General features: G+C 43.4%; 1 protein-coding gene across 1 annotated transcript in view; it reads right to left on the bottom strand.

Moving 5' to 3' along the window:
• Positions 1-13,294, bottom strand: part of LOC120554627 (runt-related transcription factor 1-like) — a 40,828-nt gene extending 27,534 nt beyond the window's left edge. The window contains 3 exon segments of the mRNA XM_039793639.1: positions 1,252-1,362; positions 1,604-1,761; positions 12,978-13,294. Coding sequence (XP_039649573.1) covers positions 1,252-1,362; positions 1,604-1,761; positions 12,978-13,065 — 357 coding nt within the window. The 5' untranslated portion in view covers positions 13,066-13,294.
• Between the last annotated feature and the right edge of the window lie 229 nt (positions 13,295-13,523).

Raw genomic sequence — 13,523 nt, 5'->3', positions numbered from 1 at the left:
ACTGTTTATCTGTTAACCTCTAGATACTACAGACTGTTTCTCTGTTAACCTCTAGATACTAGAGACTGTTTATCTGTTAACCTGGAGATACTACAGACTGTTTCTCTGTTAACCTGGAGATACTACAGACTGTTTCTCTGTTAACCTGGAGATACTACAGACTGTTTCTCTGTTAACTATACTACAGACTGTTTCTCTGTTAACCTCTAGATACTACAGACTGTTTCTCTGTTAACCTCTAGGTACTACAGACTGTTTCTCTGTTAACCTGGAGATACTACAGACTGTTTCTCTGTTAACCTCTAGATACTACAGACTGTTTCTCTGTTAACCTCTAGATACTACAGACTGTTTCTCTGTTAACCTGTAGATACTACAGACTGTTTCTCTGTTAACCTGGAGATACTACAGACTGTTTCTCTGTTAACCTCTAGATACTACAGAATGTTTCTCTGTTAACCTCTAGATACTAGATACTGTTTCTCTGTTAACCTGGAGATACTACAGACTGTTTCTCTGTTAACCTGGAGATACTCTACTACATACAGACTCTCTTTGAGAGACTGCAGTCCAATTAACTGGAACCCTTTAACATAGATAGATCTTGTTTTATATTTTTATATTAATGCACTTGAACCTGTATAAAAAGCTGAAAAAAAATTTGACAAAGCTTTCTGAGAATTTGGAATGTGTGTGTGTGTATATATTTCAGTCTTCTTGTAATGTGTAAATATGTGTGTGTGCATCATAACAGTCATCCATTATCAGTAAAAGGCAGTGACATCCGCTCATGACACTCCATAATGATGTATAATGCACCCCCCCCACACACACACACACACAAACACACACACACACACACACACACACACACACACACACTAATGTATGAAACTCAATAAATCAATCAGCTGTTCTGCGGCTAAAAGCTGCTTTTCCACAAATGCTTTTTGTCTCAAAGGCCAGCGATGCGTCCGGATGATGGAAACGGTTTACTCTTCTCTCTTCTGTATCAAACCTGTCACATCAAACTGTCCATCAATCTATCAGCCAAGGTTGGACTTTAAAGGAATTCTAATAATGTTATATTGTAATTCAGTAAATTGTCCTTCTGGTTTGCAAACAGTTTAAAATCTTGTCTGAAGAAGTGCCTCGTCGTCACAGAGCATAAGAAATATTTTGGAGTTACATCGGCGAGGAGAAGGCTTGATCCTGGAAATGTTATCGGTTACAACAGACTGTGAGGCGTACCTTGAAGGCGATGGGCAGCGTCTTGTTGCACCTCCAGTGTGTCGGCAGCACGGAGCACAGGAAGTTAGGACTGTCCGTCTTCACCAGCTCACCTGGATGGTCCGAGATCACCTTAGAGACAAACACAAAGTGAGGAAAACTTTCATTGGCGGGTTTGAAAAAGGTGACTGAAAGATGACAGAAATGTTAAAAAGGTGACAAAAAATAGTGTCAAAAAAGGTGACAAAAAGGCCACTAAAATGTGGAAAAAGGGAACAAAGTCAAACAGCTTTGATTGGCTGACGTTGAGCAGTGAAACAGAGACTCTGATTGGCTGACGTTGAGCAGTGAAACAGATGCAGTTGAGCCGTACCTCCACCATGCCGCGCTCAGCCAGGCGTAGTTTCCCCGCCAGTGAAGACCCGCCTCCGGCGTTGTCCTGCGCGGCGCCCAGAGGCAGCGCCTCGGCCATCTTCCCCCCCGAGGCCAGCGTGGTGGAGGGGGGTGTGTACCGCCGGCCGGGGGCGGGGTCTGCAACACAGCAACATGAAGTTAAACATCTGCAGACGGACTAACCATTCATACACATCAAAGGGAAAACTCTGCTCTCCATCGTCTTCTTTTTTGTGTTAGTTGAAAGAAAATATCAGCAGAAAACTGCACTTTAAAATGTAACCGTCACTTCTTTTTATATTCAATTCAATCTTCAATTTGTTCAGTAAAAGAAAGTTGGAAATTATTCCTTTCATTAGTTTTAAATCCAACAAGAGGTTTGTTGTATTTTAGCAGAATACTGAAAGCAGCAGAACTGAGAACGCGTCAATATCTGTTTATTTATCGTTATGAAGATATTATACAACATGATCACATATTTTCCTCATATACTGCAGCCCTAATCCAAATGATCTTCTCTTCTGAATATGTTCGGGGTTTCTTTGTCTTCTATAAAAATGGATTTAAAACATCTTCCAATCTTAAATGATAACTGAAGCTTTGAGTCTGTCTGTTTCCTGATACACCTCCAACCAAACTCTGTGCAATTTATCAACCGTTTTAGAATGATCACAAAATGTTTAAAATGTAATTTGTCTCACACACACACAAACCAAACTGAAGACAGCTGCAACACTTTAAATTCATAACCAACAAACTGAATGTTAAAGTCTCTCTTCATATACAATATATACAAATATTCTGTAATGTTTGAATAATAAGACCGATAAATGTAATCCGTGTTAAAGCAGCTGTGATATTTAGAGCTCAGCTCCGTTTATTTATTGAAATAATAAGAAGTGTAGAATGATAATGACGGAGCAGTTTAAGCTCTCTAACGAGTGATTTCCATCTTTGCTTCAGATTGAAGGCTTTTCTTACAACATAAACATATATTACAGATATATATTCCCAATGTCCTTTACGCATCATGTTCTCAGGGCTGTTTTATCTATATACCGAGTTACAGCAGACGGGGGTCGGCTCACATTCATTATTATTATTATTATTCTTATATAAAGAAAACTTCTTCTTGAAGTCTACGGTTGTTTTCACAGAAGAGATGTGAAGTATTTCAAAAAGAGAACTTCATATTTTCAGCTTTAGGGCCAAAGTATCTCTTCCCACAATGCTCTGGGACAGATTAGCTGAGTTTCTCAGCTTTCACTGTTCAGAAAGCTGAGTTTTTTCTGAACATTTTGATATGAAACACACGGAGATCAGATATATGCAAATACATGAAAAGATGAATTGAAGAAAATGAGAAAAAATGGAGAGACTCACAGAATCCTGGATTTAAGAGAAGTAAAAACTCAACAAGATTAACTTTTATCACACTGAGAAATCCACATCAAATGTGACAGATATTAAAAACTGTTTGGATTTGAGTTTTAATAAATATAAATGTACACATGAAGCCTCATGAAAACAATAAGGCTGCAACTAAAGGCAACTGTCTTATATTTTATTATATTTTATAACGCTTCACACTGCAAAATATTTAAATATTATTTAAGTAAAACATAACGGATCCTGTGAATGTGTTTTTATCCGATATTCAGACTGAAAGAGAGGAGAAGAAGCTGACATTTTCTTATTAATCTATGCTTTCAAAAAGAGCTGAATAATCCTAAACTGCACAGACACCACATTTCAGCCATAAAACTCAGAGAAAGACTTTAAATCCTCAGAGAAATGTTATATCATGACTTTAAATCCTCAGAGAAATATGCTATATCATGACTTTAACTCTTCAGAGAAATATGTTATATCATGACTTTAAATCCTCAGAGAAATATGAGTTATATCATGACTTTAAATCCTCAGAGAAATATGTTATATCATGACTTTAACTCCTCAGAGAAATATGTTATATCATGACTTTAACTCCTCAGAGAAATATGTTATATCATGACTTTAACTCCTCAGAGAAATATGTTATATCATGACTTTAACTCCTCAGAGAAATATGTTATATCATGACTTTAAATCCTCAGAGAAATATGTTATATCATGACTTTAAATCCCCGGAGAAACGTGCAGGTTGTACCGTATTTTGCGTCCCACAGAAACACCATCTGTGCGGCTCAGTTCGTCCCCAGATCTTCTCTCTGTCTCCGGTTTCCAGAGTCTCTCTGTCTCCTCTGTGTTTCTGTTTCTCTCTCCAGATCTTCTCTCTGTCTCTCTGTGTTTCTGTCTCTCTCTCCAGATCTTCTCTCTGTGTGTTTCTGTCTCTCTGTCCTCCCTTTATCCGGTCAGCGCGCAGAGTTTTAGTTTGAAGTCCTGACCAAACGTCCCGGAGAGCAGTTATTAATCTTCCACATGTTATAAATATGTAGACAGAAACCTGTTGTGAATTGAATATCGCTGCACGTGCCCTCTCTCTCCCTCTCTCTCTCTCTCTCTCTCTCTCTCTCTGGGTACGTGCAGATGAATGGAGAGCCGCTGACAGCACGAGCCTTTTACCCGCACACCCACAGCCGCTCTCAGCCAATCAGAGGCTCGCTGCTGCCTGCCACTGCAGCGCGGACCAATCAGCGCGCTGTCCGTCCGAGAGAAGGCGGGGTTTACGGGGAAAGAGAGAGAGAGAGAGAGAGAGAGAGAGAGAGAGAGAGAGAGAGAGAAAGTGTGGGGGGGGGGATCTGCTCTTCCGACACACAGTGAGTGTTTCTCTGCGGCTTCATAGAGACAGCAGCACGGGAACATTTACAACACAGAACGGCTCAGAGGGTTTAAAACACGAACACGGATACACAGTCACAACTGATGTTTCCAAATGTCCCCAAAACTCAACACGCAGCTGCTGATCTGTCTCTCTTTGCTTCAGTCAAACCTCTTTTCTTCTGGAGCAAACATTTACATCTCCAGCCCATGTGGTGAGTTTCCTCAAGAAGCTGCAGCCTCTGAACTCAGAGAGAAACACTCAACTCTTGTTGTGTTTTTCGGTCTGAGAATCTGTCAGAGAATGGGAGTGAGTGTGTGTGTGTGTGAGGATGTATCTGTAACAGAGTCATTTCCCAGTCTGGATAAAGGCCATGCAACTGTCTATCTATCTATGTAATAATGAAGGGAGTTTATATATGCACTACCGGCTGTAGGCGACAGGGGGCAGCAGCAGATCTGAGTCCCACAGAGAAACTCTGCAGGTAGAAAAGTCAGTTTAATAATCTGTAGTTACTGACCAACAGAGAGAGATGTTACAGTGTTTTAGGGTTGAATCTGTCACATGATCGTATCAGAGTTACAAGGTTTTATTTGACTCTATAATGCATGTATTAGTGAGATCTGTGTGATGTTATCTCAGAGGAGGGGAAACACAAGTTCAAGACATGCAAAGGGTGGCGGATGAATCTGGACAAAATACAAAATCAAATCACAGCTGAGATGTTTCTTTAAGTTCCACACCATGTAAGAAAAACAGTTTGTCAGCGTGACATTGGTTCAAATGATATAAAAGAGTTTACATGATAAAATAACTATGATATGGATTTCATCCTGATGTTTGTCCTGATATGATTGTATGGAGAAATATTAACTTTGATAAAAACAAACAAAGAGACTGTTTGGAAAGAAAAAGAAAAGCAAAACAAATATCACATGTCGGAAGCCACATGTGTGCATCTTTTCTGAAGAATAAAACAGATGCTAAATTGTGAGATTTGTAAGCAAAGTTTGGTATCATGTGATCTCCAAACAGCTGACTGATGAAGACGTGTGTCAGCTCCCAGAATGCATCCTGTTACCAACCCTCCACTTTGGATCCATTTCTTTATCCTTAGATCTAAATGTATTTTACACTTTGTAGCAGCGGGGTTATTTGTTAACTATCACACAACCCTAAAACAATTCAGCTTTTGGAAATACACCACTTCAAATTACTCACACTCTAAATTTATAATAATAATGATATCAGTGGGCCCACCACCTGTGGGAGGAACCGCTGGGGTCGGGTGCGCTGCCACATGGGTGGCAGTGAAGGTCAGGGGCCTCGACGGACCAGACCCGGGCAGCAGACGCTGGCTCTGGGGACGTGGAACGTCACCTCTCTGTGGGGGAAGGAGCCGGAAGTGTGGGGGAGGTGGAGGCGGCTACCGTTAGATCTGGTGGGGCTTACCTCTCCGCAGTCTCGGTTCTGGAACTGTACTCCTGGATAGGGGTTGGACTCTTTTCTTCTCGGAGGTTGCTCAGGGTGTGCGGGCGCGCGGGCTGGTGCCGCTGCGTTGGAGTTTACCCGGTTGGAACGAGGGGGTTCGCCTCCCTACGCCTGCGGGTTGTGGGGAAAAACTCTGACTGTTGTTTGTGCATATGCACCAAACAGGAGTTCGAGTATCCGCCTTCTTGGAGACCTTGAGTTGAGTCCTGCATGGGGGCCAGTGGGGAATCCATTGTTCTGCTGGGGGACTTCAACGCAACGTGGGCAATGATGGAGACACCTGGAGAGGCGTGATTGGGAGAGAACGGCCTCCCTGATCTAAACCAGAGTGGTTGTTTGTTGTTGGACTTCTGTGCTAGTCATGGATTGTCTATAACGAACACCATGTTCCGGCATAGGGATGCTCATAAGTGTACCTGGTACCAGAGCACCCTAGGCCAAAGGTCAATGATCGATTTTATAATCGTTTCATCTGATCTGAGGCCGTATGTTTTGGATTACTCGGTGAAGAGAGGGGCAGAGCTATCAACCGATCACCATCTGGTGGTGAGTTGGGTCAGGGGTGGGGGAGACTCTGGACAGACCTGGTAAGCCCAAACGTGTAGTGCGGGTAAATTGGGAACGTCTGAGAGGGGCCCCCCTGTCCAACGGACTTTCAACTCGCACCTCCGGCGGAGCTTTCGTGCATCCCTGTGGAGGCTGGGGGCATTGAACCAGAGTGGACAATGTTCAAAGTTTCCATTGCTGAAGCTGCGCGAGGGGCTGTGGTCTTAGGGTCTTAGGTGCCTCAAGGGCGGGTAACCCACGAACACCGTGGTGGACACCGGTGGTCAGGGAAGCCTTCCGACTGAAGAAGGAGTCTTTCCGGGATATGTTATCCCAGAGGACTCGGGAGGCAGTTGCAGGGTACCGAAGGGGCCCCGAAGGGCTGCAGCCTCTGCCGTGAAAGAGGCAAAGCAGCGGGTGTGGGAGAAGTTTGGAGAAAACATGGAGAAGGACTTTCGGTCGGCACCAAAGTGCTTCTGGAAAACTGTTCGCCACCTCAGGAGGGGAAGCGGGGAACCATCCAAGCTGTGTACAGTAAGGATGGGACACTGTTGACCTCAACTGAGGAGGTAATAGGGGCGGTGGAAGGAGCATTTTGAGGAACTCCTGAATCCGACTAATACGCCCTCTATGTTAGAGGCAGAGCTGGAGGATGACGGGGATTGTCGTCCGATTTCCCGGGCGGAAGTTACTGATGTAGTCAAACAACTCCACAGTGGCAAAGCCCCGGGGATTGATGAGATCCGTCCAAGAAATGCTCAAGGCTCTGGGTGTGGAGGGGCTGTCCTGGTTGACCACGTCTCTTCAACATTGCGTGGAAGTCTGGAACAGTGCCAAAGGAGTGGCAGACTGGGGTGGTGGTTCCCCTTTTTTTAAAAGGGGACCAGAGGGTTTGTGCCAATTACAGGGGTATCACACTTCTCAGCCTCCCTGGTAAAGTCTACTCCAAGGTGCTGGAAAGGAGGGTTCGGCCGATAGTCAACCTCAGGTTGAGGAGGAACAATGCGGATTCCGTCCTGGTCGGTGGAACAACGGACCAGCTCTTCACTCGCAAGGATCCTGGAGGGGGCCTGGGAGTATGCCCAACCGGTCTACATGTGTTTTGTGGATTTGGAGAAGGCATATGACCGGGTCCCCGGGAGATACTGTGGGAGGTGCTGCGGGAGTATGGGGTGAGGGGGTCTCTACCAGGGCCATCCAATCTCTATACGACCAAAGTGAGAGCTGTGTCCGGGTTCCGCAGTAAGTCGGACTCGTTTCAGGTGAGGTTTGCCCTCCGGCGCGGGCTGGCGCTTTGTCACCAATCCTGTTTGTAATATTTATGGACAGGATATCGAGGCGTAGTCGGGTGGGGAGGGGTTGCGGTTCAGTGGGCTGGGGATCTCATCGCTGCTTTTTGCAGATGATGTGGTCCTGATGGCATCATCGGCCTGCGACCTTCAGCACTCACTGGATCGGTTCGCAGCCGAGTGTGAAGCGGTTGGGATGAGGATCAGCACCTCTAAATCGGGGGCCATGGTTCTCAGCAGGAAACCGATGGAATGCCTTCTCCAGGTAGGGAATGAGTCCTTACCCCAAGTGAAGGAGTTCAAGTACCTTGGGGTTTTGTTGCGAGTGAGATGACAATGGAGCGGGAGATTGGTCGGAGTAGCGGCGGAGAGTGCGGTATTACATTCCATCTATCGCACCGTTGTGGCCGAAAAGAGAGCTGAGCCAGAAGGCAAAGCTCTCGATCTACCGGGTTTTCGTTCCTACCCTCACCTATGGTCATGAAGGCTGGGTCATGACCGGAAAGAACGAGATCCAGGGTGCAAGCGCGAAATGGGTTTCCTCAGGAGGGTGGCTGGCGTCTCCCTTAGAGATAAGGGTGAGAAGCTCAGTCATCCGTGAGGAGCTCGGTAAGAGCCACTGCTCCTTTGCGTGGAAGGGAGCCAGTTGAGGTGGTTCGGGCATCTGGTGAGGATGCCCCTGGGCGCCTCCCAGGGGAGGTGTTCCAGGCACGTCCAGCTGGGAGGAGGCCTCGGGGAAGACCCAGGACTAGGTGGAGGGATTATATCTCCAACCTGGCCTGGGAACGCCTCGGGATCCCCCAGTCGGAGCTGGTTAATGTTGCTCGGGAAAGGGAAGTTTGGGGTCCCCTGCTGGAGCTGCTCCCCCCGCGACCCGACACCGGATAAGCGGACGAAGATGGATGGATGGATGGATGGATGGATGATATCAGTATATACTGTCAAGTGCTTCTCAAACACAGACAAATACCAGAACGCAGGAGAAGAATCACAAATACACTCAACAAGTAAAACAGGTGATAAAGATCCAATAAGCACCAGAAGGAATCATGTTTGAAGACACTGCAGGTTAAACTAACACATAACCCGCTGATTACTCACAATAACACTATTATTTTCTGTGTTTTCTGAAATGTTGTGTTTAAATATGGGCATGAGGAATGCTACCTGCTGGTGGATTCAGGAGAAATCTACAGCCCCAAACAGACAACGTGAAGAAAAGATCAATGTTTTCTGAAAGAAGACGTGTTAGGGAAGATAAATTCTGAATACAAATTCCACTTTGGGTTTCTTTAACCACGTAGACATGTAAATGGCCACGTACATATGTGAGCATTCAGACCGGATGTGACCAATAACTGCTCCCGTTTTGCTCCGTTAATAAACAATTTAGGAAGTTTCTTCATCTTTTGTTTAATCTGATTATTTCTCCCTCTCACAAATATTTTGACTTTAATCTTCGATCTTTAAAGGACTTAAAGGATGAATTCTATCTCCTGGTACAGATACCCAGCAGGACGTCCATGTACAATGATGTATGACTGTATGAATCGCTGGGAGTGTCTGCACTGCCTTTGTTTCTATAGAAACTATCCGTGCACTTGGCATACAGCGATATATATAGTTTCAAAGCATCCTTTAGCGGCTGAATTATTGATAAGTGTGGTTCTATGAGGAATAAATGTCCTGTGTCAGATTTAATGACACTAACTTTGATGAACCTGCAGGTTGACAGAAGTGCTTTAAACTAACACGCCAAAACCTCATATCTCATCAACATTCTGGTATACTGGACATAAACAGGAGGCAATCAGGAGGAGAAACGTTGGCGTCAGTGTCGACATTGCCAAAGGTCTCTATTTGAAACACAACCCCGCAGATTCAGAACCAAAACGGGTCAGAAGTGTTTCCAAATGTCTCCGGTTTAGGGGCTCGGAAATGCCAGAGCAGGGGGAATGAGGGGGGGAAACACCAGAGCAGGAGGGATGAGGGGGGGAGACACCAGAGCAGGGGGAATGAGAGGGGGAAACGCCAGAATGAGAGGGGGAAACACCCTAACCCTAACCCTGTGGACTATAAAGACATTTCCCCCAATGCAAGATTCCGAAGCGATGCAGGAATAGTGTGACCTTTGTAGCGGGAGGAAAGTCAGAGTGTGGAGGTTGGGCAGGCCAACAGACGTTGCATCCTGTTTTAGTTTGATTCAGTTCCCTAACCATAACCAGTGTTTTAGTTCTCTAAACTCAACCGTAGTTGCATGTGCAGATGATTTAAAGGTGAGCATTTTAAACTCAGCCCTATTGGACATTCCTACAGTAACAGGAAAAAAAGCTTTTTTTTTATTTGGAAAGAAATGTAGAGGAATTCCAACCAGATAAAGTCAGCCTTCACTCTGTTTCTTTTTGAAGGAATCTTTTGGTTATTTATGTGATTGATCTACAGCTGAGAAGGTATTTATTCTGCGGCTGAGAAAGTCAAGTATCGATAACTTTGATGTTCGATTGTAGCTGCGTATTGATTATAAATCAGAGGACTGGATCATGTTACGAGTCCGTCAGAGAGAAATGCTGGCCGGGCGAAATACAACTCCTGTCTCTCTCTCTCTCTCTCTCTCTCTCTCTCTCTCTCTCTCTCTCTCTCTCTCTCTCTCTCTCTCTCAATTTTTCAATTTCATGTTGCTTTATTGGCATGACAAAAAATACATCTGTGTTGCCAAAGCATAAGAACAAACATACATATAAACAACAAGTAATACACGAGTAAATACATCTGATATAATAATACAAGTAAACAGGATAATTATGATATAAATGCATATGCTAAACAAATTCTGTGCATGTCCCTCAAAGGGTACGTTGAAACAATAATATATATATATATGTATAACAAAAAGAATACAAATAAATAAAATAATAGAAAAATAAAAATTATTATATATACAATTTTCTATTTATTGTTCCTTGTATTGTGGCAGGAGAAGACATATTTAGCTGCTAGCCATGCCGTGCTTTTATCTTCCCCTAATAGAAAAGGAAGCTTTTTGTCCTCAGTATAGGTAGTGAAGCCTGGTATATGTTTTTCAAATTTTTGGAAATATTTGGTTCTTAAGCCTTCATATTTGGGACATGTACATAGGAAAGAAAGAAGAAGCCTATTTATTCATATAAAATCAGTTTTTCAAAGTGAAATGTTTAAGGGTTAGTCTGTCAGCATTTGAGATTTATTTAGATTTTTACGACGGGTCATTGTCCTTTAGATATCTTTTATATAAAAATGAAATGTTCTTTCACCGGTTCAGTGTCTGTCTTCCTGTCTCTGAGGCCTTTTTTGGGAGTCAGCTGATTGGGTTTGCTGTCGAATGAGTTTTAGAGAAACGCCAGTCTGCCTTCGTCCGTCCGTCGCCGAAGGGCGGATGATAAAATATGTAAACGCCTCCACGCTCATCTCTGCCTGAGATGGACAGGATTCGCCCCTCGGAAACATCTATTTTTCACCTCCTCATCCAAACTTTATCTGTGCCTCTTCACTTCTTCACATCAGCTGATTGTTAAACTGCGTAAAAACAAGAGGAAACCCTTATCATAAAGCCCGTCTCCCCTCGTTGTATTCAGGAGTTTCTTCTATTAAACAGAGATTAGTTCTTCTACTGAAGATAAAAACACTTGGTGCACCGAGATCACTTTTGGCCAAAACGTAACGGTGGAGATATAGCCTTAACCCACAAAACAGCTGCAGTTGATGGCGTCCACTCTCCAGCACTCTGCCTCTTTATGTTCTGTATTTACAGGAGAGAAAAATTGCCCCCATAACTCTGTAAATGTAGCCTAAAACCTCTCTACAAACCATTCGAAACACTAAATCTAACACCTAAAACTCCAGAAAGAGTCCAATATTATCATTTTATCGCCTCGGATCTCTTGGAAATAATAATAAAATAGTTCAGTGTGGAAAAGGCTTACCCTGTAGCCAGACACAGACTTGTGTGATGTCAGCTTGTTAAATGTGAACATGTTCTAGTTCTCTTCTCTCTGGGACAGGAAACTGAAGATCTTTGAGTTGGGGACAACACAAGACATTTGAGGACGTCATCTTGGGCTTTGGGAAACACTGTTCCAAATGTTTCACCATTTTCTGACATTAAAGAGATAAAGGCAGGACGTTTAAAATCAGTCTTTGTTACTGAAACAGTCTTTATCACATAAACAACGTCCAGATTAAGTCTGTCTCTTTGTGTCACAACTCTCTGCAGAGACAAATGATCTTCCTCCAGACACGTTTTAGAGTCAGGTTCTTTTTGGGAGGTAAAATGTAATTCACACTCTGTTCCCTGCACTCAAAACACTCAGAAGGTTCCTGGGAAAAGTACCAACTCTTATCTTCTCCTTTATTAACCGTTTGGTCTCTCCAACATCCGACCAAACAACTCATCCATTCATCAGCCACAGAGTTGAAGTGTGAAGAGACTACCAGCTTTAAAGACTGAGGACATTAAGATCCAAAGAGAAGAAGAATATGGAACATGGAATAAAAAAACAAAAGTTCAACAAGAGACAAACATATAATATACACTACCGGTCAAAAGTTTGGGGTCACTTAGAAATGTCCATTCCACTCCATTCCAGACAGAATACCAGCTGAGATCAGTTGAATTGTTTTTTGTAACCAGGGCAGCAGTTTTCAGATTACATTATGTGCTTACATAATTACAAAAGGGTTCTCCAATGTTTTCTCAGTTAGCCTTTTAAAATGATATCAGATTAGTAAACAGAATGAGCATTTGGAACATTGGATGAATGGTTGCTGATAATGGGCAATGTAGATATTGCATTAAAGATCAGCCACCCACTCAGATCAGTTGGTATTCTGTCTATAATGGAGATATATATATATATAGACAGTATATATAATATACATACAAACTGCTGGTGATGATGATGAAGATGACTATGAGCTGGTTTTTGTCGGTCTTTACTTTTGTCAATTTTTCTATACATTTGTCGATACTTTTGTCCCTTTTTTGACATCATTGTCGCCTTTCCTGCTTTTTCTGTCACTTTCCTCGATGTTTTTGTCTTTCTTATGTCCTGTTTTGTATCTAACTGTTCTCCAACTGTCTTCATTGTTCTGAAACCAGAACACAACACATGTGAGGATGACTCATTTTGAAGGAAATGTTTCTACACAAAACGTGGAATAAATCACGAAAACATTGAGTTCAACATGAGACAAACTGCTGTGATGATGATGATAAAAAGAATAATCTTTACCAAAGAGTGCGCCGCTCGTCCGGCCCTTCCTCATCAGGTACACGGCCCAGGACAGGGGGCCCGAGCCTGTGAACGTCCCAGTGTTCATGCTTCAATCCTGGGGGCAGAAACAGCCACACAGGGGCAACTTTCCGATGGGGGAGAGGGTATCAAGGGACAAAATAACAAGCCGAAGAGGGAAACTTTTCAACACTCAGAGGGGAGAGAAAAGGGAGAAAATAACAAGACAAAGAGGGAGATGGGAGGATCTAGAAAAGGTAAACGAGAAGACAAAAATATAGTAAGGTTGTTTTTTCACTTTTTGTTTAATTCCAAAGTCCGAAATTTGAAGTCAGCGAGAAAGCGAGTCAGAAAAGTCGTTAGGCAAAGACGAGCTGCAAGAACTGCTTTTATAGCTCTCATCACCCCTTCCCCCTCCTTTATCTCACCCTACGTATTAGTAAAAGACAGAAAGAAGCGAGGGAGACGGAGGAGAGGAGCCAGTGAAGCTGAAATCATTCCCTCCTTCTCTAAAGCGTAGCCACGGGGGACACCACTCCACTCTGC

The sequence above is a fragment of the Perca fluviatilis genome, chromosome 24 (genome assembly GCF_010015445.1).
Source record: "Perca fluviatilis chromosome 24, GENO_Pfluv_1.0, whole genome shotgun sequence".
Classification (NCBI taxonomy): Eukaryota; Metazoa; Chordata; class Actinopteri; order Perciformes; family Percidae; genus Perca; species Perca fluviatilis.
The sequence above is the reverse complement of the archived record's forward strand: the minus strand, read 5'-3'. Positions and strand labels throughout refer to the sequence as shown.